General features: G+C 40.0%; 1 protein-coding gene across 1 annotated transcript; it reads right to left on the bottom strand.

The window, feature by feature from the left end:
* Positions 1-4853: 4853 nt before the first annotated feature.
* Positions 4854-16146, bottom strand: LOC122835053 (circadian-associated transcriptional repressor). The gene is made up of 6 exons (XM_044123760.1): positions 15883-16146; positions 13230-13635; positions 12825-12900; positions 11652-11730; positions 8960-9086; positions 4854-6493 (listed from the first exon to the last, which is right to left on the bottom strand). The coding sequence occupies exons 2-6, from the start codon at positions 13593-13595 to the stop codon at positions 6101-6103; spliced, it is 1041 nt and encodes a 346-aa protein (XP_043979695.1). The 5' UTR covers positions 13596-13635; positions 15883-16146; the 3' UTR covers positions 4854-6100.
* Between the last annotated feature and the right edge of the window lie 9034 nt (positions 16147-25180).

Below are 25180 nucleotides of genomic sequence, written 5' to 3'. Positions count from 1 at the left end.
TATTTCATAACATTTAGAGTTAATGATTGTGTTATTCACTCCCATGTGCTGAGTCCAGTGATTCATACTCAGTCATACTTTCCTGGATGCTTTTGATGCTGCACACTCAGAGTGGTCAGAGGATCCGACAGCAGTGGCTGCGCGGCTCTAGAGACGGAACTGACAATGTTAATCATTCATGCCAGCCTCTCTCTTTATCTGTGTGATCATTAGGTCTTACATCGGTGTGATGATCACTCACTGGAAATGAGCTCCTGCTGCAGGCTGCTTCCATTATTTATACCTATGAGAGCACAGCCTGCCTACTTATTCTTGGAAATAAGACAAAATGGGAGTGGGTGAATGAAGGGGAGGGCGAGGAGTGTCTTCTGTTCTCCTGAACGCTGAGTGGCATTTGTGTGGTAGTGATCTCATTTCCCACTGCGCTTCATCTTCTATGATCTGCCTCACTGGTACCTGCACCATTAGGCTCGAGGGAGGTGACAAGGATTGCTCATTACTGTATGGAGGATGACTACCGCTCCCTTTCAGGACAAAATATGTGACTTGAGAGATGGACCTTTAGTTAAAGCTGTGAATCTGTGGTGACAAGAACAACTATCAGTGCACCATATTCCCTGTATGTTTTCAGAGAAAAAAATCCAGTTGGTAAATGAAGACATGACTGACACCAGCTTTTGTTTGTAGAGCACATATTTGGGTGCAAAAAGAACAACCAATTTTGTTTAAAATAATCCCATACAAACATACTTATTTTACCGTGGTCTCTAAAATATTAAATATCCTGGAAACAGAGAGGCTGAACACTCATTCCCAAACATATTATGCAGAAATTACCACAACTGGTGACTTGTTGCCCTGGGTTACCTGTTGTTTACTTGTGGGTCTGAATATTTGCTTTGGTAGTTAAGTGACTGCTTATTCAGTGTATCAATTGCAGCTAAATTATAAATGTAAAGCTGTCGACAAACCAAACAAGGTACCAAGGTCTAAATGTGAACAAATCAAGCACATTTTGTGCATGAATAAACCCAGTCACATCTATGAAACATAGATCTGTCTGTATCTATGTGTATTTATACATAAGTACATATAGCTCCAAGAGATAAAATGTTATAATCCACAGAACATTTGAAATTTGAAGTTGATCTACAAACACAGCTTAGAGATTGAATCAACAAATCTCAACCGCGTGAGGAAAAAGAATCTTACTAGAGAAAATATTTGAACACTAAGATGTATTTTTCAGTTTCTTGTGTACACACAAGTCTCCTTTTTCCTACTTTCAAAAATACAAAAACATAGCAAGCCTTCACTGTAAGATGCTGTGGCCCTTTCAGCATTGTTCTGTCACTTTTAAAGGGTAACCTATTGGAGCCAGCAAAATCGATTGCACTTCTCTGAATGTCAGAAGCCCTTTCCTACCTGAATCTTAGATGCACTTGGTGCTTTCTTGGCACTGGGAGCTCAGAATACTTCCAGAGCGCTGCTTTTATTCATCCACATAAAACCAGACGACATTAACCAGTTTATTCAAACCAGATTGGGATTGGCAAATTGAAGATCTCACAGTCAGAAGTGGCTCTGGATTATTGCTACTGTTTAATTATTTGTATAACCTGCTTTTCTGATAATTGAGCAGGGGGGATATTTTCAGTTCACACGTCTCTTAATTAAAGGTGCTTGGTTCTCTGACAGATGAGACCATTATCTCTGTGGAGTGCGAATGAATCACTTGCAGCTCGTAATAACATAATGAGTCTATTCGTTGCTTTGCAGGAATGGGATTCTAGCATGTCGAGGTCTCATGGAAAATGTTTTGAGCAGAGATTCCACCATTCTAACAATTCACAGAATTACAGAGGAAATCAGTGGGGATTCTTCTGCTCACTGCTGCGTTGCATATTTCTGCGATTCATGCATTACAGTCTGACAGTGAACAAAATTGGCATTTAGGATGATTTTATATAAAATGTTGTCATTATTGGTGTTATTGTAACATGGTACAAACTGGAAAAGCAGAGCATATAGACTGGAGCATTTGACCTGCACTTCACCGACAACCTTTAAAAAGTGAACAGCACAAAGTGATGCAATTATTTCCAAAAATAGGATCTATTGTACAGGACAAAAGCTGCACAACAGACCTAATAATATTAATTATATTATATAACCCAATAATTAGTCATATTATTGGGTATGTGAAGGAGAGCGAACTTGCACATGACAGTGTCTGCACGTTTCATACAATGCAGTGCCTTAAATAACTGTAGCACAGTAAGGCACCATCATGCTGGCTGTAATTCAAGCTAATGCCGTTCTCATTTTACTCTCAAAGTGAAGGCCAATTAGCAAAAAGCAGCTTGAGTGAATGAGGCCCTATTTAATATTCCATCTATCCTTTTGCACCTGGAACCTTGAACCAGTCCTCATACCCTTTTTTCCCAATCTCCTTTTGAACGCTTTTAACAAAAGACTCTCACTTGCGCTGCTCTAGTAATGACCAGTCTTTGTACTTCTGCCCATAAAATGTGGCCTGGACAAAAGGAACTCAGACATCAATTGGTTTTCTAAAGGGAAAATAACATGCTGCAGCTTTAAAATGGAAAGCAATACAATTTCTCATCCTGGCTGACAATATTCCATATTAATATCTGGCGGTGTGCTGTTGAACACTTGTGGGACAAAACTGAGGAGCAAAGTAACTATGACTTTGGATTTTGTAGCTGATTTTGTCTTTCAGATTTCAAAAAGCCAACAGTAGAACAGAATAATATAAATGTATTTCAATTATTGAAGTCTGTGGTTGTATTGTATGAGAATTTAAAAAGGGTTCCTGTATACACGTTGCAGTATACACAAGAAGATTAAAATTTATACTACATTTTGTATAACATCTAAAGCTGTGTCCCTTCATATTTCTGGAGGGCATCAGACAATGTCTGTTGGCATTCCCCCTGTTTTGCCTCACAATTATAAAGGTGCCCTTTCTGTTGATGCAGCTCCTCCGCTCATTAATAAAAACTTCAGTTTTTCCAGACAGTCCTTGCCCGCTGTGGTTGGCCATGGACACTATCAGGTCATCTATGCACGTGAGCCTGGACCATTAGCCTTGCCCTGGTTGATGGGATCTGGGACAGTGTCACTGAAATCAATGCAGTGTGGTTAATCAATCCAATCACTCCCTTTCAGTCTAGAAAAAGTGACACATGACTATGCAGAGCTCAAAGGGATATGAGTGCCGTACTTTTAAAAAAAATCTGCTTTGACACTTTGTAAATACATCATGTTTTTTATGTTATTAAGCAGGGGTGAGAAAAAGCAGATGTAGCACAAAGTCCCAATGTTGGAGGGTTCAGCTGAATTTCTATCTGTTTTTCAAAATATTAAAAATGTTATTCAGATTAATTTATTTTTTTGTCTTTGTAATCATCATTGATAATATTTAGCTTTCCTTTCTTTAGTCAGGTGCAGTCTGCAGTCTAGTTCAAGTCTGAAAACATGCACACACACGCACACACACACACCACTCCTTCCTTCAGCTATTGTTATAAGATCGAGGTTTTCGGTGGAAGTTTTACTAAATAATCAGTGAAATAGATACTGTTTTATATGAAAACATGTGCTTGTATACCATACAGAGCCTTGCAAAAGCATTAATATGCCTGAACTTTTTCACATTCTGGTGATACAACCTGTTTTGAATTTCTCCACAGCATTATCCCTGACATACCTGCTGTGTCCTTGGTCTCCGTCATGCTGGGTGGTCACTTCTGTTTTCCATAGCAAACCTCTGAAGTCGTCATGGAGCAGTTGTATTTATTATCTACTATATAATGATATTAAATTACACACCAGTTTATCTTCTAATCAGGTGACGCTTGATTTTGTCTGATTAAATTTAAAAGATCCACATTTGCATTATTTTTAAGATGTAAGTAGAGTTTTCTCAAATTAATAAAATATTTGAAAGAGGTTTAAAAGGCCATACTTCTTTTACATAGCCAAATGTAATTAAAAAATAATTAAATAGTGCATGGTTTATTATTATAGTTTATTGGTAGCTCTGTAATTTAAAAAATGAAATAATTTTTATGATATTGCTCCCGTCCAAGCATAAAAGACATACTTATAAACATGTTTCATCTGTGTTTTATCAAATAGAATTGGAGAAATGCATTCTTACATGTATTGCTGAAAGTGGGTAGATATTACATCAATTAGACAACTCAACTTGTAGTTCGGATGCTCTAACTGTAGGTGTTGTACTCGTCAATCAAATGTAAATAAGTCGTTTACGTGCTAAGTAATGTGCTACCGGCTATATTAAACTTTCTCACTTTGAGCAAACAATTGTTTTGTAAAGTCAAGATAAGATGAGCAATAAACACTCTGCATTGGATTTTGTTATCTGAGTTTCTTTCTCAATAAAAGTGTTACTGTCAGACATTGTGTTGACCATCTTTTATTGCAGAATTTCAGTGTAACTATTTTTTTTATTATTTTAAAATTAGTTGTTTAGTAATCCATAATGTGAGTTATGTTTGGTATCTTCCCTGTTAACAGATTATTCACATTAAACCAGTTTGAGGTGGATGAAACCCACAACTCAACCCTGTGGTGTAAAACCAGCCCACTGGCTCCATCCATAAGCCCGGAACTGAGTAAGCAGAATTTGGGTAATTTAGGCCAAAGCAGGAGGCTTTGTTTTAAAATTTGAGACAAGTATTTAAGGACAACAGAACAAAAAATAAATAAAAAGTGAAAAATTGTATAGCTTCTTCAATTAAATCAAACAGTAAAAATCTGACAATGTATTCACAGGGGAAAAATATATAATTAATCTCAAGCAGTTTGCATCAAACAAATATAACCACATTTATTTAGAAAGTATAAAATTTCACACTATAAAGGCCACTTTTCAGGGTAAATCGACAACCTTCGCAGTAAGATTTACACAGACGCATCCTTTGTTCCTCTCAGGTGGTCTAACACACCATCTAGTTCTGTGGCAAAACAAAATGATAGTTGTTCTACTCCACCACAGCTAGTAGTTGGCAATAATTTACTCGTACAGGAAAATGGCAGGAGAGTGACAATTCCTGATTCCATACATCCCACAGAGGTGCAGGTAATATAAATGCTTCTCTTTTTTTTCTTTTTCTTTTTTTAATCAAACCAGCTCACAGGCACAGCTTGACTTTGCAGGCACTGTTTGCCTTCTTCTGGGAGACTCAGAAAAAACAACTCTTCAGCTGACATTCTTTACAATGGCACCAGTCAGGCCACAGGGAGAGAAAGAGCGAGAGAGAGCATCCTCTGTTTGTACTGCACGGCCTCGCCGTCGGAGGCCTCGGGTGGTCTCCGTTTGGCTCACCGCAGATCTGATCGGGGGTCCAGACTCTGAGCAAAGTGGTCACATCCCAACTCACTAACCGTGACGTGGTGCTCGATGAGGTAGAACAGTTGTACCCAAAAAGGATTTATCGATGAAGAGTAGAAATGAGTAACAGTCACATCAATAAACCTAAGAGTGGAGTCACTGGGAAGGGAGGCGGGGGGCTAAGAGGGGTCTCTACCATCATATTTCAGCCACATTTTCAGCACAACAATATGTAGACCATGTATGAATATCTGAAAATCCTTCCTACCAGCTAAAATGTATCTTCCCTTCCAAGCAAAACAGCAGATTGGTGTAAACCTGTATCAGTGAGCCCGGGAGCCGGCGGGAAGACTCCAGTTCTGACAATACTTGCTTCGGTTATCAGCGCACTTGTCGACTAGCCTTTGGATGCTCACACACACACACACACACACACACACGCAACTCGAGAATGCAAACTAGAGAAACGAGGATAAGTCAACAGAAAACGGAAAATGAAGGCGGATGCTCGTTATGTCAGAGACAGCAGCATGTTCGTCGATACCCGCTCCGTGCTGAAGAGGAATCTGCGACGTCCCTTTTTTTTGTTTTTTGAACGCGATCCCGAAGGCTGGAATGAGCGAAGCTGGCTGACTGGCTCTGAGCAGGAAGGGGCAAGGCGAGGCTGGGTCGAATGCCACTTTATGGCCGGACACCCCAGACCCCCTTATGTTTGGACTAGGACCAGCTGCTGCCCATCAAACCCCCAGTCTCCTTGCGTGTGATGATGCTGTCTGTGGATTTAAGGAGCCGTTCCAGGCAGGGAGCGTTGATTTTGCCTGGCGGTGGGCCTTGGGGCACAGAGTCTGTCTTAGCGTTGCCGTCTGTGCTGGAGGAAACAGCACTGTCTTGCGTAAGGTCTTTGTCTCTGGGCAACAGCGGGTGCCTGGGACCAGCCTGGGCCTCCTCGGCTGTCGGGGAGCAGATAGGCGACGTGTGGAGCCACTTCAGGTTGTTGGCGGAGTAGGCTTCGGGCGGAGTCAGGTCCGTGACCCTCAGAGCTTTGGTGCCGGTTGGAGGTTCGCCGCGAAAGACGGAGCTCCCGGCTGCAGACGTCGTCGTTGGAGATAACTGTGAGGGAACATGGAGACCTTCAGTTCTTCAACGACATAATCAGAGACAATTCAAATTAATTAAATGTCTTTTAAAAGTTTATATTACCATTTTGTTTGCTTTATTTTAAAAAAGGGAGATTAACATTGCAAGTAAAGTTGTTCTACAAGTTGTTACTTTATTTCTCTAAATGCAAGATGTGCAAATACTACAATAAAAAGTAATTATTCATTTAAACTATAATTATTGCTGCAACGGTACAGATGGATAAAATAAGGCAAGTAGCTGCTTGTATTTGACATGTCATGACTTATTAAGACTGGCACACATTCTCCTTTTTGAAATAATAGTTCTCTTCTATTTTCCATTTTGCAGTACAGCTGAAGGAAATCTATCTCATAAATTTTTACACCCCAGCAAAAAAAGTGTCTTGGATTAATAACTCTGTCATCAAATTCAGTTGAAATATATATGTTTGTTTTCTTGATGTGCACTTTACTTGTGTATGTATTTTTTTTAAGGAATTGTAAGGCTTGACAATAACAGTTGCATCAAGCATGGGATGAAATTTATATATATATAAATACATACATATATATGGATAGATATGTATGTATATTTCCAAATAACTATAAATTTTAATAGGCTGCATTTTTCAGACTACGTATGACATCATGTCATTGCAGTGAATATTCTATTATTTAAGAGTAATAACTCTTAAATTTATATATATTTAAAGTCATTGCATGACTTCACCAGCTGTGCCAATAAATCTGGCGGTCGGTCTAACAGAAAATCAACTGACACGACTTCTCAAGAAGCTTGTTTGCTACAAGTTAGTTGGCATCTGCGGTTGACATTTTGGATCAGGAAAGTCTAATACTCTGTCTGACAATAGGCGTGAGCCAATGCAGTTGCTGAGAATGAGATTTAAGCTTTTTTTTGCAAACAGGTAACATAAGGAAGGTTTCGTCTGTTTCTGCGGATGACACTCAGAGACTGCATGTGAAATGCAGCGGTCAGTAATTATACGATGCTGTAAAAGAGAGGGTTGCACACACATGGGAAAAATTAGGAATAAATAGTTTTCAGATCGCATCTTTAAAAATTAAAAAGAAATATGTCAGGGAATGTTTCTTTCTTGAAAGTTAAAGCAGCAAAATATGTTATTTTGTATCTATGTACCGAAAACAACATATGAGTTTATTTTTCTAGGTAGGTAAGTATTTCAAGGAATTATGGAGATAGATAAACATAACATTCTCCAATCTTATGTGTAATCCAGTTTGGCTGTTTGTTACTTTCTGAAGGCTTTCGATTATACAACATTTCCTCTGACTGGGTTTGAATCCTGTTTAGGCCAGTTAGCTCTTATGAAAAAGGACAAAATACGATCTGAGATCAAAGAAAATAACTCTTAATTGGTCTCCTGTAGGATGTCAATTATGGATAATTAGAAGATAAAAGATAATCATGTGATTACAGTCTTGTTCACTCTTATCATTTGTGGGACGGTTTGATATTAATAGCAACACCTTTAGGGAAGGAAAGACCAGGAAAGGGGCTAACACATTTATCACTGGGACTTATTGGTAATAATACTATCTCGGCCAGCCTGTGATGATAAATGACAGTAGATTTAAATTAATGCAGGACATTTTGCAACGTGACTATATATAGACATCCGTGGCTTGTGCTACTTTGACCTTGTAAACAGGTCATTACCTATAATTGTGTACATTTCAAAAATCACCCACTGAGAAATGAGTCACTCAACTTTCCACATCATAATTACATGCTTCATGGTTTTTCTTTTGAAGGTAGGATTAGCACCTTAAAATCTAAATTTACTGCCTGATGAAAAAGAAAAACAAAAGAAAGGACAGGTACGACCACATGCTATAAGGTTCAAACTCGAAGTGTGCATAGCAGCACTGAGATCAGGAACCACATGCACCAGCTCAGTCCTGCATTACTGTGACTGTATTGTATATTTGCTGGAAGGTGAATCTCTGCTCCAGTCTTTTACAGAATAGATTCTCTTCTTCTTTTTTTAATGTAGTCACTGAAACAACACTGACAGCTTGTGTAGTGAACTTATAAAAACATTTCATCTTTACAATGACAAGAAAAACCTGCAACATGATACCTCCTTTTTTTGGGAGGATTAGATTAACGTCAGGGATAAATACACACCACTTAAATGCAAAGGATTCTTCCAGGTATATTCAGACCGTTCTAAGCCTGAGAGGGACACTCCTCCAGTTTTATCTTTGTTCTTGTGTCATTGTTCTAAGTGAACCTGAGACTCAGTAAAAAAAAAATAGCCTTAAATCCTTCTTTTCTTGTCACAGAGCTGTGATTAAATAACAATGGGTATTTTTGTCTCTACCGTTTCAACGCTGTCACTCTCGGCAGCGGCTCATGTCGTCTTGACGAGCTCTTACACAACAGGGTTGCTTTTTTTTTTTTTTAAACCTTTACCTTAAGTCTTTTACTGGGCACAAGTCCCTCTGTCTGTGTGGCGGCGAGTTGTTCTTGGAGTTTCACATGAGGGAACCAGCTCTTTAGCATCGCCTCCATTTTCAGAATGATGTCAACATATTTCTCTCTGGGAAAAAAAGGAAGAGAACGGAACCAGAGGTGGAGGAGAGAAGACAGAGAAAGAAACACAGTGTTTACTTTTGCTATCATGCATGAATCTTGGTCTACAAACATTCTCGCCAACTGCTTCGGAGAACTGTTATCTCCCAATCAGACGTACCTAGGAAATATGCAGCCTTGAAAAGCAAGCATGTGTGTGCGTGTGTGTGTGTGTGGGGGGGACAGTCTTGAGTACATTTCTCACATGTTTAGAGCTCACACGTGGCTTGACGTGTAATAGCTCTGCTTGTGTCTAAATATAAACACCAAAGCCACAACGGTGTCCAACAGCGTCATTGTGGAAATAAACTAGATGATGTCGTGGGAGGAGGAAGGAGGGGAGCGCGCTCAGAAGAGTCCTGACAAAACCAGATGGTAGGCAGGGGATTAACTGCCGTCACACGATCGGGACCTTCTTGTTATATTCATTTTCGAAACATGTAAAATTCATGTGGAAGATTATCCGCTAGCTAAACAAAAAGAAAAAAAAAAAAGAAGTCACTTTGATCCTATCTGCTTTTGTGGAGCTGGAGGGGCCGCCAGCTGGTAGCACAGAGCAGAAAGCTGGGACAGACAAACTGAAGGAAAGTGGGAGGGGCTAAGCCCACCTTCCAGGCTGAGCCCTAACTGTCTGCAGGAGGCGGCCACACCCACTCTTTGTCTTAAATATGACGGCAGCAGCTGCTGGGAGGTCTCTTCAATTAGTCTGTGCCAGACTCAGCAGCATACCTTGATACACCCAATAGAAACCGTGCTTAAATATCAAGGGTGCATTTATTATTAATCTGCTTTTGTTTTCAGTGAACAGCCGGAAAAAAATAGGTCGCTTTTAAAACTGAGAGCTCAAAAAAACAAACAAAAAAAACAATTACAGTATATTTTTATTTTTACCAACATAATTCAACAAAGCTTCAGTTTCATTAGATGAAAGATGATCATATTACAAGGACTCAGACTTTCTCCTTTCTACAGAGGAGATAGGGGAAATATCATACTCCATTACACTGTATGGTCGGTGGAGAGCTAATCAAGCAGACACAAGCGTCCCTCTCCCACCGAGGAGCATGATACATTTTTAACGAGATGGCCGGCTAGAGAGCGACTCTGCCGTCTCTGCAGTAAATTTATCCTGAATGCGTGTGGGGGTAGCAGCAACCTGCTGTGAGCCATGTGTCACAGACATAATGGAGACCACTTAGAAAGCAAACAGTATTTCCGTGCAGCCGGATGTGCTTCACTTCAGATCCCCGACTAGATTTAAGCTACAGCGGAAAAACACATTTAGGCAGTGCACGCATCCAGGCTGCAGCATGTTTAAAACAAAAAAGGATAAAATGCAGCCAAGAGCTTTTCAAGTTACGACATGGTGAAAGCAACTCCATTGTTTTACATCCGGGTTTTATTTGATAACATAAAGAAAACCTTTGTTGTAAAGTGGTGCAAGAGTTATGGGTTCATTTATAAATCTTTCTATTTTCTATATTTCTACAGATATCACAGTTGCAAATAATTTGGACTATGTCTCTAACCGCTCTGAACATCTAGGAAGAGAAAAGTTGACAAATTCCTGTTTCATAAAATATGGCACCTCAGTTTCAGTTGGTTGGGTTGGTTAGCTTCTGTTAAAAGCAACTTAGAATTTAGAATTTGAATTTGGACTTAGGTCTGGACTTTTGACTGGACGATTTGAAAGCAATCCATCGTAGCTCTAGCTCAGGGGTGAACTAAACTAAAACTAAAACATGCAGCATGCCGGCCCTCGAAGACCGACTTTGGGCACCCCTGCTCTAGCTGTATGTTTAGGGTTGCTATCCTGCTGTAAGGGAAATCTCTGCCCAAGTCTTAAGGCTTTGGGAGTTTCTAAAAGGTTTTCAACCAGATTTTCATTGTCTTTAGCTCCATTCATCTTCCCATCATCTCTGTCCAGCTTTTCAGCCCCCAGCTGATGATAGCCATCTCCACGGCATGTTTTAATGTAAGGATGATGTGTTCAGGGTGTTATGCGGCACAAGTTTAACATTAGACACTGTGTCTTTGATCTCATCTGAGTAGAAGCTGGTGGCAAAGATTAAATAAGCTATTCTTTTAGACATTTTTAAAAGAATGGCTAGACTTTCTTTTAAAAATATCTAACCTTGTCACTCTCCCATCAGGGCCAGATTTGTGGATTGTACAACTAATATTATCCAACACCACATGCCAACTAAGCTGTAGATCACTGGAGGCGTGGGGGGTGAGTTACATTAAGCAAAACATTTTTTGTTTATAATGATGGGTATCAGAGTAAAGGAGGTTGAATACCACCAGTTGGTTTCAGGGGTTGCTTTTGCAACCCCTAAAAACTACCGTTTTTCTTCTGCTTGACAACTAAGTGTTCTGTTGTGTTGATCTAGAACACAAAATCAAAGTACACTGAAGTTTGTGGCTGTAATGTGACAAAATCTTAAGCAGTCAAGAGATTTCAATACTTTTCAAGGCATTTTATACAACATTTAGAGGAAAACAGATACAGAGGTATGTAGGTCAAACTCACCCCATGAAGGGGTTCTGCAGAACACCCATGATCCTTTGAATCCTGTCCATAGCCACACTCTCCTGGAAACTGCTGAGCCCTGGAAAAGAAAGAAAAGCTGCAGCGTGAAGCACGTCAACAGCAGGCCCCGAGTCTGTGCTGCAGATGGGCTCTGTGAAATGTTTGTACAAGGGAACAGCCTCCCCTGCTTCTGTGAGCAGCAAGCACTAGGTCACATAAGGTTTGGGTCTGACCAAGATCCCAAAATCTAAGCTTGTCTGGACACGGGCATTATCTGCAGTAAAGCACATGTAATGCTGCTCGGACCAAAACACAAACAGCAGCTGCTTCTTCTTTGGTAAAGCTATGGTACAGTATGTTCCCACTCACTTCTGCCAAGTTTGCAAAGAAGTGTAGAAAGTTTCTTACTGTTGGTAGGCTAAATAATATTGCAGAGTGCTTTCTTTATCAGTTGAAATAGCATAGTCCCTAAGCGAGCCTTCACCCGAAATGATCTTTGTTACATAACACACGGAGATGGGTTCATAAATATTTGTGGTTATTGGATAGTCCAACAACAATACATGTTTCAGACATCACACTCTCAAATCTCAGGGACATGTTTTTTCCACAAAGGTCTGCGTGTTGTCTGTTCCCTCCATTGTTTTTCTGGGAGAAATGTTGACAGGCCCAAATGCTCCTTTTCACCAGCAGTCAGTTAGATTCCACACAAACAAACCCTGCTTCAATTTACTGCTGAGACCATAGAAAACGCAGGTTTTTGAGATGTGGAATGCTGCAATTATAGATGTACCAACCACGTGGCCGGTTTTTCCTTAATCAGCACTGATTGGTGATTGTTAGGTCAAATACGGAAAAATCCCTTTTTTCCATTATAAAAGTCATAAAAGCATAAAAAAAAGTCATACCAATGTGTTATTATATATATATATATATATATATACATATATATACACACACGCAGACCTAATTTTACTGTATTCAAAAATGTTTAAATTTTCTCTTTCATGTGTCACTGTTCTCAGAATAAATCAACAAAAAAAACAGGACCTGTCATACTCAACTTAAACCAGGAAAAGCCTAATTGCTGCATCTCTAGTTGCAACATCAGAGGTCATCTTATTCAAGTTAATTACGCAAACTTGTTGAGGACAAATGCACAGGCTGACTTACTTTCTTTGTATCTCCCTGAACGAAGGCCATTCAAGATTGATGACAGCGGATGGATGTAGCATTGTAGCTCCATGCACTGGAAATGATAACAGATTGATTTACAATCAGGTGATTAAACATGAGCTAAAACATCTGAAATGCATATTGAGTAGCACAAGTCAAATAACTCACACGCTGTGCTTGCTTTCTTATCAAAAGACACAGTTCTGTGAGACCAAAATGACAAACACCCCTTATGCAGTTACAGAGAAGGGACAGCCTTACTGGAAATGTCAGTAAAAGCAGCAGTGGGGAGTGTGTGTTGGTGTGGGGGTGGATCTGGGTGATAGGGCATGTCCTAGTTTTGTTGACACTGTCAACTACCTCCAGTGAGAAATAAAACAGAACAGTCGCAGGGGTGCTCACCTTGTTGATAAAAACTTGATCTTTCTCAAATGCGTTGGATATTAGCTGCCGTTCCTTGCACAGCTCTCCTGTGGAGCAATGAGGTCTTTTCACCGGTTGAGTGTTCTTGCCGTTCACCTTTTCTCCGCGCTGTGATTTACACAGTCCATTGCCGGAGTCTCTGTCCGATCTCGCAGTGCCGCCGGGAGATCCCCTGCTACCGGAGACTTCGCACCAGTTGTCCTCGCTCAGCTCGCTGCTGCTCTCAGACAGAGGAGCCTCTCTCTGGCTGCGCTTTGCAGTGCAGTCCGGCTCTTGCTCGCTCTCATTTTCTTCTGTGTCGCTGGCCAGCCAGTCGATGGAGTTGTCTGAATCTGTAGCAGACATCCTCAGCTGCAGACTCTAACCAGCATTGACCATCACTGACCTGGGGTGAGATAGAGATTCATGAAGGAAAACAAACATGGGTGGAGATGAGACACATGACCAAAAAATCAACAAATCAAGGCTGGAGTCAAAATAACTACTGGAGCGTCCTTGTCTGAGCACCGAGGATTTGGTGGAATAATAACAGTAATAAACAGTCTTCCAAAAATACAGCATCTCCAAGTAAGTAGACATGAGTAAGGACAAAGCGGCGCCAGAGCAGACAGTGGCAGTGAGACCACAATGACCTGTTTGTTTTGCAGATGCAACACCTGAGCTAGTAAACACAGACCAAGCACCATCAAACACGAAAACATCCCTCCAGGCCGCAGATCTACATGTGTCCAAACTCTTGTCACTGTAAACCTTGACAAAGGAAGTTTTCACACATGCCAGGTTGTGCACAAATTAGTCATGGGCCAGGTACCAGTTTTGTCAAATTGTTCCTATGGCTGAAAATCTTTTTTTATGCACTCCCTGAGAAAGCGAGACTGATCTCTTGCATAGATAATCAAGTCATTTACACACATTTCCAACCAGTTAGCTGAAAAAAGGCTTAAAGGCTAACACTTTTCCCTCTCTGTTTGGTAATACTTCAGGTCTTAAAAAACACATAAGATTATTGTGTTAAAAATGAAGAGGCATCCATCAATCTCTCTTATAGAGAAAAAGTTGTTTTTAAAAAGTTGGCAGTTTGTAAAGCAGCAGACTGCAGGCTGGTTGCAAGACAGGCAGCCCAAATAATAACTTGCTAATATTAGCATGTTATACCTGTGCAAGATTGATTATATAACATTATAACTTTTTGTATAATTATCATCATAATTCTATGATATTGTGTAAAATCTGATTCTGACCCCCAACAGTTGCTACATTCATCCATGGACATCATTAGCTTCCTTCAAAAAGGGGACCAGGGACGGGACTGGAGCCTCGACGTCTTGAAGAAGTAATAAAAGACGTAGTAAAACATCAGCTCTCTACTGGTTCGCTTTGAAGAATGTCTTGTGGACAAAAAATTCAAAAAGATTCTCGCGGACGCCTAATTGCTTGCAGGAGCTTCAGTGCTTTTCCTTGGCGATAAAAGGAAGTGAGAACAGAACAGGGTTATCTTTAGTGGTTGGATTGTTAACGCCTGGCATGTCTCGGGTTTTCTGTGAAATTTGAGGGTTAGAAGGAGCAATGGCTCACTCTTTCTTTGTTTTAGGACTCTGATCTTATAGTCAAAGAGCGAGGGTGGAGCAGAGGGGGTTCACTCATTCACACAACCCGACACAGGCCTAAAAAAATGCTGCATGCATTTGTTTCACGGATAGAAACAGGAGCATCAAAAATCACAGAAACCAGACTGTAGTTCTAAAATTATAATAGCAAGCAATTGATATATAATAACCCAAAAGGCAGTTCAAACAGATTAGTATACATCTTTTATCTAATCTTTATACAGTCCACTATAAAATTTTCTGTTTATAACATGGGCTGACTAAGAGATCCCATACTTCCTGTGATATGAAGTCTCATAAGGCAATTACACTTTACTTTCATAAAAGAAATGACTGGAGCATTTCATACATCTAAAAAAAACAACAACCTAGCATCAAGCTGGACTTGTTCAACCAAAGACTTCATTTACTTATGTAATGAAACAACATGCCAGGCTTTTAACAACGATCGATTAACCCTGGGCCTTTGAAAACACTTCAACACAACCCAGGCCTGTAATTCTTTTATTTTGATTAAGAAACGATAGAATGTGTAATTTGTCAAAGATGTAAAATATCAAACGGCCATTGTGGTGCACACCTGGGCAGGTAGGGACCCCTACATGTACAGACGGTGCTCATCAGTTACCGACATACAGTCGCATTATGTAAGAATATTACCGAGAGGAGGTAAAACATTGTAATCATTGACCATAAGGGGAGGAAAATCAGATAAAGCGAATGATCAGGGCTGTCCGCCTATCAGAGCAGGAGACACAATAGACTTCCTCATCGGTCATAGTAAATTTGGCAGCACCCTGTTAGATTACATAAAGGCATAATCAGAAAAGAGTATTAGAAATACTGATCAATCTATTAACAAAAATCCACTTTCAGGTCGTAGAAGTAGGTCTTTTTTTTCTTGCGATTATATCTGTTAAATTCCTCCAGAAGATTTTGTTTTTAAAATAAGTAACAGGAGCGCTTCGCCGGCTCATACGGAGATAATCTGACCGGTGAGGCGTGAGATGTGGAGGTCTACCTACCTTCCCGGGATGCGGCGGCCGGTCGTGTCCTCTCCTCCTTTGTTCAGCTGTGAATCCGGCAGGAGCGTCGGGCAGAGAGGAGCAGCTGATGTGAGAGACGTGTGCGGCGTGTGAGCGGTGAGGCAGCAGCCACAGCCAGTGATCAACCCCGTGTTGCTTCTCCCGAAGCAACGTGTCTGAGAGGGCGGGACCGGCGCGCTGCGGCTCTCCCATTCGCTGCTGCGCCTGGCCCCTGCCGACGAATCGCCTCGTCCATTCGGTGCAGCCGCGGAGCAATAGGCGAGGCCAGTTTACATATGCAAATTGCATGGAAATGACACAAACACGTGGACACGCGGATCGGTTTCCATTTCAGCAGCTGGGCGACAAGTCAAGCCGGGGATGGCCTCTGGTCACTACACGCTGCACAGGCATTCGGTGTCATGATCATCTGGATGAGGATGATGATGATGATGATGCATGGCTCGAAGCATGTAGGTAAGTTGAGGGGACATGGCTATGAAAAGTCGGCGGTTTCAGGAAGCAGCTGCGGATAATGGAAATAGCAAATCTTTTCCCCACATCTTAGAAATATGTTCGTGGTGTAAAAAACTTATTTACATAACTGAATAACTTTTTAGACTCAACTAGACATGTCTCCAATCCATTACCAGGACAGCACAAAGTTGCACATCGCAAGCAACCTTGCACCCAAAACCATACATAAAGGCGATTTAGTTAACCTAAGAGTTACATTTCTGGGCAGTGGATGGAAGCCAGAGTACCCAGAGAGAACCCACACACGCAGGAAGATACAGCCTCCATGCAGTGGGACCAGGATTCAAGCACAGGCCCTCCTTGCTGCAAGGTTCTCTTCCAAATTAAAAAATAATAATAGCAAGGTCCCTTAAAGTCGGAAAGTTAGTTGCGTCTCACCAACCTAAACTTTTAAATCAAGTTGGATATCTTCCATATACTTAGCTGCTGGAAATTTAGTTGAACTTCAGAGTTGAAACAGAAACATGGCTAAGTTGATTTTGAAGTTATTCCCTGATGTATTATCAGATTTTATAGAATAATAAAAAGTAGTCTTAACTATTATTCTTTGTTCACTTTTATCCATTGTTGCCTGTACATTTCTCCTCTGTTAAGAAGATGAAGCAGAAGTGCTTGAACAATTTGGCTGTTAATTATTAGCTTTATTTTGTTTGCATTTACCTCACCATACCTGCATTGAATGTCTTAGTGTCTTTATTTTGTATATTGATCCCAATATGTAAAAAAGCTAAAAGCTAGTCCAAGAAAGGCCAAGACCAAATCCGACTTGTATCATCTTAAAAGAACTCTTGATTCCAAAAATGTTACAGCAAAATCTATTCAGTGATCCTTTATAATAGAATGAAAATAATTTTCTTATTATGATCCAAGTATGTTTAACGCATGAGGACTAGTGATGGTCCTAACTCCTATCTAAATTTAAAATATTTTAAATCAATTTCACATTTGCTCACCTCCATTTTTGTTTCAAAGCCTTTGACTTTCATTCAATGATGAAAATGACTTTACTGCATGAAATTGGGATGTTTTTACTATGACAAGCATGACAGTTTTGTGAAATTTTGTTTGATTTCTATACATCGAAAGCCCTGTGAGTGTCATTTCATTTGCTGTTGTAAGTAATGTAAACCAGTTGGGATTAAGGCAATAGTTTAAGGTGTTTCTTGGCGGTATCTGCTGAACTCTGAACAAAAGTCTGTTGAAATCCTGAGTTATAAGTCATCATACCAGAAAACTCTTCTATTGTTACAACATAGGTATAATCTGAGTTTCATTAAGTGAATGATAAAGTGAAATTTAAAACCTTTTTAACTCAGAACTCTGATTATATTTTAGAGCACAAAGCTAATACCTAAATCTAACTGGTCATTGTTTTGATACACAGGCATTTTTAAAATTGTTTAAGGCATATCGTGGTGGTATTCGTGACTCATGGGACCTGTTTGGTTGAGAGGGTGGGATAAGGAGGAGCGATCTCCGTTGGAAGCCAGACAAGTGTCGATGTCAGTGAGTCACGAACCCTCTTGCTGCAAACGGGATCACGTTTGCTTTGAGAACACCCACTCCAGCAGCAAAAGAACCAGCCTCCTTTTTTCCTGTCCTTCTCGATTGACAGTGAGGATGAGTGGGATTTAAAACGACGTCGCCCTTTTCACTCCACCTCCAGCGTAACGAGTGCAATGTGAAAAAAGCTCTGTTAGATGATTAGCGAGCCAAGGACACTGCTGCCCAGATGGTTGCAACAACCGGCTGCAGAATCGCCTGACTTAAAATGCGTAGAACGACCTCTTGCTTGTCTTCAGTGCTTTGCACAAGCAGATTGTGCCACAGTAGTTAAATTCAGAAAGTCATTTGTGGCCAAGTGATCACAGGGGAGCCTAGCCTTTGTGAATACTTCATGTTTTATGAGCTTCTGTCACAATGAGGAGCACCCAGCAGCCCTGGAACCAAACAGAGAGGTTGCTCTGCACCGCTGTGCCTTCAATCACATCCTGCTGTGAAGAATACACTCCACACGCACACACGCCGACATGCACACCGGAGCACACATAAATCCGGTTGGGATGACACAGCTGCCAGATCTGCCAGATTCTAATTGTCCTACAATCTTTTAAAGGTCCCATAAAAGAAAAAAAAAGAAAAACAGTCTCCAGTCGTTGTGCTCCCCAGACTCAGATCCTCCATTGACCCCAGACTTTGTGACGACAGAGAGCTTCCTGCAGTTTTCCCAGCTCACTCTTATTTCCCTTTGTTGTCTTCAAGCCATCCATGTCACAGTGGAATATATCACGTTCCCTTCAAAGCACGGGAACTGTGTCTTTAAGGATCAAAGAGGTATTTAAAATTATACACACAGCATTAAACATACAGTTCTGCAGATACTTAATCTTTCATGCGTGAAAGTGTTTTTTCTGCATTAACCACATATTGTCCTGAATGCTTAAGTTAATCATCTGTGATCTCCTTGATTCTTTAAGCGTTAATCCAGCTCCATTCAGCCGTCTGACAATTTCACCAATTTGTCATTTGCATAAGAAACAACGGCAAATAATTTGCAGTCTCCTCGCAAAGGAGGCAGCTCTTTTGTCCGCGTGTTTTCTTCTCCTATCAGGATCCGAGATGAGTCACGCGACTTGAGCAGTGTGTATCCCGCAGAGACAGGATGTCTCCTGCTCTCATTCATGAAAAAAAAGAAGAAAAATTGAAATCTCAATCAGAGACTTGCACCCACTTTAGTACAGGTCAGGCATCTGTCCTCGTCTAAACTTCCCCTTAGAAGAAAAAAAAAAAAGAAAAAGCCGCACGTGTCCATGAAGAACTCTCAGTGCCACACTTTACAACATATGGACAGAAATAAAGTTTGGCTTTTAAAAGTTTTTTTTTTCTTTTCTATAAAGTAGGGGGGAATTCACACTAACCTTCTAATTTTTGTCTCCAAAGCTTACTGTTAATGACATTCTCCCAGACATGGACCTTTGTGTGATGCCCTCAGTCAACCTCTGTTTTTCTTCAAGTTATGTGTAAAGAGTGCCATTAGGATAAAGTGCGTTGCAAAAGGACGCAGGTTCAAGTGAGAGTGTTTGGGTGCAGCTTGAAGTGGAGCATGTTTATGTGTGTCTTATCTTACGAGCAGCTGTCCTCTGCTGTGAGACGTGCATTTGACTTAGCTGGCTTTGGGCCATCTGCTCCGCCGCTTACAGACTCAAATACTTTTTGGTTAAAATGTATGCGGTCAAGATGTGAGTGCTTCAGGTTTGCCGTTTCAGTCAACTGCATGACCTGGGGGCACATTTGTGAGCAATCTCAGTGTGGATCTGTTTCCTGGCTGGCTAAAATTATTGGTTCAAATTATTCCGTCCTGGCAGCAATTCATATCCATGCAATAACAGCATTGTGTAATTTTGTTCCGCAATGTTCTTTTCTGATCAGCTATTTCGAGGCACCTTTAGTTGTTTGATTAACTAACTTTGACTAACTGTAGGAATGTGTTCCCTCTAGAGGGATAGTCAAAACATCAGAGCTGATGGGATTGAACCCGACTGATAATTGAGTTTGACCACAGAAGAAGCTAAGATGTTCAAGGCAACTCTGGAGGAGCAACAGAGATTCACAGCTTAGATGGGACAGTCTGTCAATCCTTCTCACCATAAATCTTATAATGAATGGCTGGAAGAAGACCACATGAAGTTCAATTTGCAGGAAACCACAAATCGCATAGAAGACACGGCAAAACACAGAGGAAGGTGCTCTGGTGTGCTTATCTTCAGCAGGAACATGGAAGATGCTCAGAGGTGATGGGAAAGCATATAAAGTTAAATGCAAGTAAATCCTAACAGAAACTTTGTTAGAAACTGCAAAAGACATGAGACTGATACGGAGAATCGCCCTTAAAGATACAGCCACAGCTAATATGGAATAGCTTAGATAAAATCAATATGTGTTGGGATGGGCCAGTCCAGATCTAATTCCAGTTAACAAATTTGCAGCAGGATTTAAAAAACTGTATTTTACCAGAAGCCGTCAAATAAATCAGATTGAGTCTGAACTGCTTTGCAAAGAAGAAAGAGCAAAAACTCTTTTATTAAATAATGAATAATTTACAAAAATAAAGCTTTATTCTTACATTTATGTAGTGCTTCATGTTTGTCCTAAGCATAAAATCTTGCTAAAATACATTGAAGTTTGTGGCTGTAAAATGTAAAAGATTCCAGGAATTCAAATATCATCACAAGCTACTCTTCATATTTTAAATGTTTAAATCATTCACTGCGGTTGTTTTTGTTTTCTTAATTATATCCTCAGATGTTGCTCAAGAAAAATACCTGACATAGCTCTGGACCGGCTCATGCTTCAGGCGAAGCTTCACATCTGGAATCCCTTATACTTTTTAAGCCTGGCTTTTCTATCTCACCAGCTTACTCCTCCTGATTTGTCACCCTGATGAAGTAAATGCAAGCTCTGCAACTTAACCCCACCTACACAGATATGTGACCACATGTAGTGTAGGCACAGTGCCGCAGCAATGTGTGTATGTGCCTCCAGTCAATTGCACTTGGATTTAGCATTGATATTCAAACTTGTGCAGTCAGAGGAGAAGCGATATTGGGGGTTTGTGACTCCAGCATCCTGCTGTGCGTCCTCCCCTCTCCTTTGTCTCTTCCTGGTCCAGCTTCACTCAGTCACATGCGCTTCATCCATGGAGAAAAGCTTCCTGACCATTTTTTTCTCTCTCCGCACAGACTCTTCACATTTAAGCTGTTGAGAATATCTGGCAGCTAATCACTGTCAAGTCTCTCAGTCTGCGAGTGTGTGTTTGCGTTCATATTGTTTCTAATATCTGAATGGCAGCCAGAGCAGCTCAAGCGACAGTGCGATATCTATCTGCAGGGCTGAATCTTACATGTGACTGGGATATATTTTAACTAGATTATGTAAGCGCTCCAGCCTGCACTCTCCACGCACAGATGAGGAGGACTACGCATGATGCAGAGGGCTGGGAGCTTACCACAAGCATTGCCTTCGCAGCACATTGAATAATTCCTGCACTCGGCTGGAATTTGAGCCAGCACACACACACACACACACACACACAGGAACGCGCATGCATGCAGGCACACAGAGTTCACAGGAACTGACTTCTTAAAAGTTGTCTTCCACTTCAAAAAGACATTTAATGACAGTCTCAGATGAGCCAGAGCTACCACAGCTTATCTTTCCCATCAGCTAATGTGGTCCTATTGATTCCAGATGATGTAACGCTTTGAGTTAGCAGCTCCACCACAATGTAATCTTAATGTGAAGGTTAGGGGGGTTACATAAGGGGATTTATGAAAGGTGGAAAAGAGGCACTGACAGCTCTTTTCTATGGCTGTTAGGAGGTGAGGAGATTCATCTCCCAGCATGTGTCTGGAAATAAGCAGGTAATTGTGAAGTTATCGCGTGACACGGGACGTCTTGACGGGTTGACCGGCCTTCATGTGAGGTTCCCCGCCGAGAGCTGATGAGATGGTTGACGACAGGATAGCAGCCAAATTTGTGTCCCATGCAGAGCAGCCCACGCTCCCTCTGCTACCACTTTTTATGGGATCGTCACGTGGGCGGTTCAGTGTGAGATTTTATCTAAAAGTGATGTAATAGAGGCTGATCATTTCTCCATAGGCAAATGTCCAGCCACTTTGGAGAGGAACTGTGGACCACGGCTCTTTTATGCTGTCCTGTTGCAGCAAGTTCACTACGGGCCTTTACGTCCAGCAGTTGCAGTGTGCACAGCCCAGTTGAGACACAAGATTTCTTACAGTGTAAAAAAACCATAAAATTATAAATTATTTGCACACTTTATCCATCTCACATATAGGCTGTGCAATTCAACTTAAAAGCAAATAAACCAAGGTGATATAAACCAAAATGAAAAAGTTGTAAAAACCTGGTTAATATTTTTACGCTAACACATCAACTAACAAATGCGATGAATTTTGATTTGATTTCAGCATTCAGTTTTATATTTCAAATACTTAATATTTGATCATCCTGTATTGTAATAATTTTTATATATCACATTTTTCTGCATTTTGACATTTACATTCCCAAACTTGAATTTTCTCTATTGTTTTGTTGCTTTATATGTAAACTGTTGTTACCTTTTACAGAGCAACACAAATACACTGAACCACATAAAATGTAATCAAATGAAACAGCTGAGCATGGTTGCTTGCCATCAGTTATTAGCACTCCAGGCTCTGGCATGTGCTCTGGGCTCTGGCTTTCTCCTACAATACAAAATCATGTATAATAAGTTAATTGGTCTCTCTAAATTGCCCTGTGTGTGCTTGTGGTTGTTTGTCCTGTATGTCTTGATATTAGCTCATGATGGAGTGTGTCTCATCCAGCCAACTCTTAAGATGATCATACACACCTACTTTTGTCATGTAAAGACAGACTGGTATAGACAGTGCATGGATGGAAATAGCTAAACCCATTATTAAAATATGAATAAACACATTTCTAAAGAGAATTGTTCATTAGTAATAAGATTATTTTCTCAAGACATTCCTTAAAAACCAGAAATGAAGCATTTTCTCTGACTGATGTACAAGGTTGAACAAAGGGTTCTCCTCTATTCAATACCTTTATTTTAACGCAACTATTACAACAAAATAACCGTAAAATAGATTTAAATCATTGAACACAATGTCCACAAATCTAAGGCTTAGTCAGGTTCTTCTTGCTAATATTACCCAATAACCAGTTAGCTTCACTGATAATCTATTGATTTATGTTTTTATCTAGCTGTGCAAACCCCCTGTGCTCATGACAGGAAAAGAGGTAACGTTTCTTGTCCAGTCAGTCTGTTTGTATTGTCTGAAGAAAGAACCTTCTTGCTTATTTCACTTTAACAGTTAATCTTCAGTTTAAGTCTGATATCTTTTGGATTCCAAAGTCTGCCTAGAGTTGCTCCTCAGAGGTAGTTGTATTTTTCCAGGCAAACCTCCGTAAACGAAAGCATTTTAGGGAACTGGAAGCTTGAAATAACATCTTGACATGCTGTAGTCAAGATGTTATTTTAGTTGACATGCTTCAACTACTTCGTAACAAAACATGAATTTGTTATGTTTTTAGCATAACAAATTCATCCAAAAGGTTTTGGAAGATTTTAGTGAGGACATATAGAACTTGTGAGGTTTACTTTTATCACTATTGTTTCCATTTTATCTTTTCGTTAATTTGGAAAAACAACCAGTTTACATTATGTAGGATTTTTCTAACATTTTCTTTAGTCATCAATTACTTTTTACTGCAGCACTGAATACGTATCGGCTCCTGACTGGTCCTTTAGTTTTATTAAATAATTTTTATTTTCTGTAACCTCTCTCCATGAGATTTAACTTCCTTTCTGTTCATTTCTCTGAATCACTAGAATCCAGAACCTTTTGTTAGTAACCGAGAGGACTGAATGTTCAAACTGAATTATAATGTAGTTGATATGGTATTAGTTCATTTGCACACCTATGGAAACAAATTGATGCATATTTTTACATTTTACTGTATTTTCCCTTAAGATGCTATTGTTCTTTAGTTTATTTTCCTCATTTCAATCTCATTTAAAAAATCCAGAAACCCGGCTTCTTAAAAAGCATGGTGACACATTTAAGATCAACTATACCAAGTTCTCTCTACATTTTGTACAATATTATAAAATCTATTATGATCCATCTGTTTTTCTTTATGTTCAGTGTCCTTCAAGACAAACTCCAAAATGTGACCAGGGAAAACTAAAGATATGTCCAGGGTTTTCTTATCCAGCTCACTGCAGCACAGTTCAGCCCTGTTGACTGCATAATTCCAGGTTTCTAGAAACCGCAGGATACATATTATTTAAATATTTTTCATTCTAAAAAAAAATTGTCTGTCGCACCTCAGAGTTCTTTAAAAAAAAAAAGAAAACAAAACAAAAGCATCTGAAAGAGTGTCAGGAACTCTATGTATTGATTTTAATACTGCAGATGTTTACCAGAGAATAAGTATGTTTGTTTCAGAAACTTACGATGTTCTCTCCATCTCAATCTATGTCTAAGCCTTGGGTGAGCAAGAATGAGAGATTAATTAGAAACAGTAGGGAACATTGTCACATAATGTAGATTATAGGTGCAACATATGTATAGTAATGTATAGGTACATTGTTGAACAGCGGGGCAGAACATTTATTTCTCTATGTACTGTCCTTGAAGAAAGTCTGTGATCTTGCTCACACTGAGAGAACTTTTGCAAGACAAACTTTTCCTGTTGCATTTGCACCTTTAATCCTAATGCAAATTGTTTTTCCTGGGGAAAAGAGATGTGACTTCCAAAATACATTTGAATGTGCCTAAAGCACTTTACTAGACTAAAAGATCAAATACATGTCCTGCAATAGTAAGTGCATTTTTGCTTTGTAACATGATCCAGCAAATCACATCGTGTCACTTTGGCCAACTCCTCGTCATTGGCAAGCATGTGGCGACAGTGGAGTTTATATAGTAAATTTAATCATCAAAAACAACCAGCAGAACAAGGTTCTATTTGACTGACTGCCTGTTCTGCCCTTGGACTCCAGATCCCTGTCAAAGTAGATTTGTTTTATTGGTGCTTGATTGTAATCAAGATATACTAAAACCAAGTGAAGCGTTGACCATTGCAATTTATTTCACAAAAGACAAACTATGTTACATGGCTTAACTCACAAAGCAAGTTCTGCTTATTAAGTGTAAACAAATAGTTTAACAAG

The sequence above is a fragment of the Gambusia affinis genome, linkage group LG08 (assembly GCF_019740435.1).
Source record: "Gambusia affinis linkage group LG08, SWU_Gaff_1.0, whole genome shotgun sequence".
Taxonomy (NCBI): Eukaryota; Metazoa; Chordata; class Actinopteri; order Cyprinodontiformes; family Poeciliidae; genus Gambusia; species Gambusia affinis.
The sequence above is the reverse complement of the archived record's forward strand: the minus strand, read 5'-3'. Positions and strand labels throughout refer to the sequence as shown.

What these genes read in the sequence shown, in the direction of transcription:
- LOC122835053 (XM_044123760.1), bottom strand. Translation starts at nt 13,595, where the DNA reads ATGTCTGCTACAGATTCAGACAACTCCATCGACTGGCTGGCCAGCGAC. An exon ending in CTGCAGAACCCCTTCATGGG is followed by an intron (nt 9,087 to 11,651) that starts GTGAGTTTGACC and finishes TTTTTTTCCCAG; the next exon opens with AGAGAAATATGTTGACATCA. An exon ending in TGCCCAGTAAAAGACTTAAG is followed by an intron (nt 6,494 to 8,959) that starts GTAAAGGTTTAA and finishes GTTCCCTCACAG; the next exon opens with TTATCTCCAACGACGACGTC.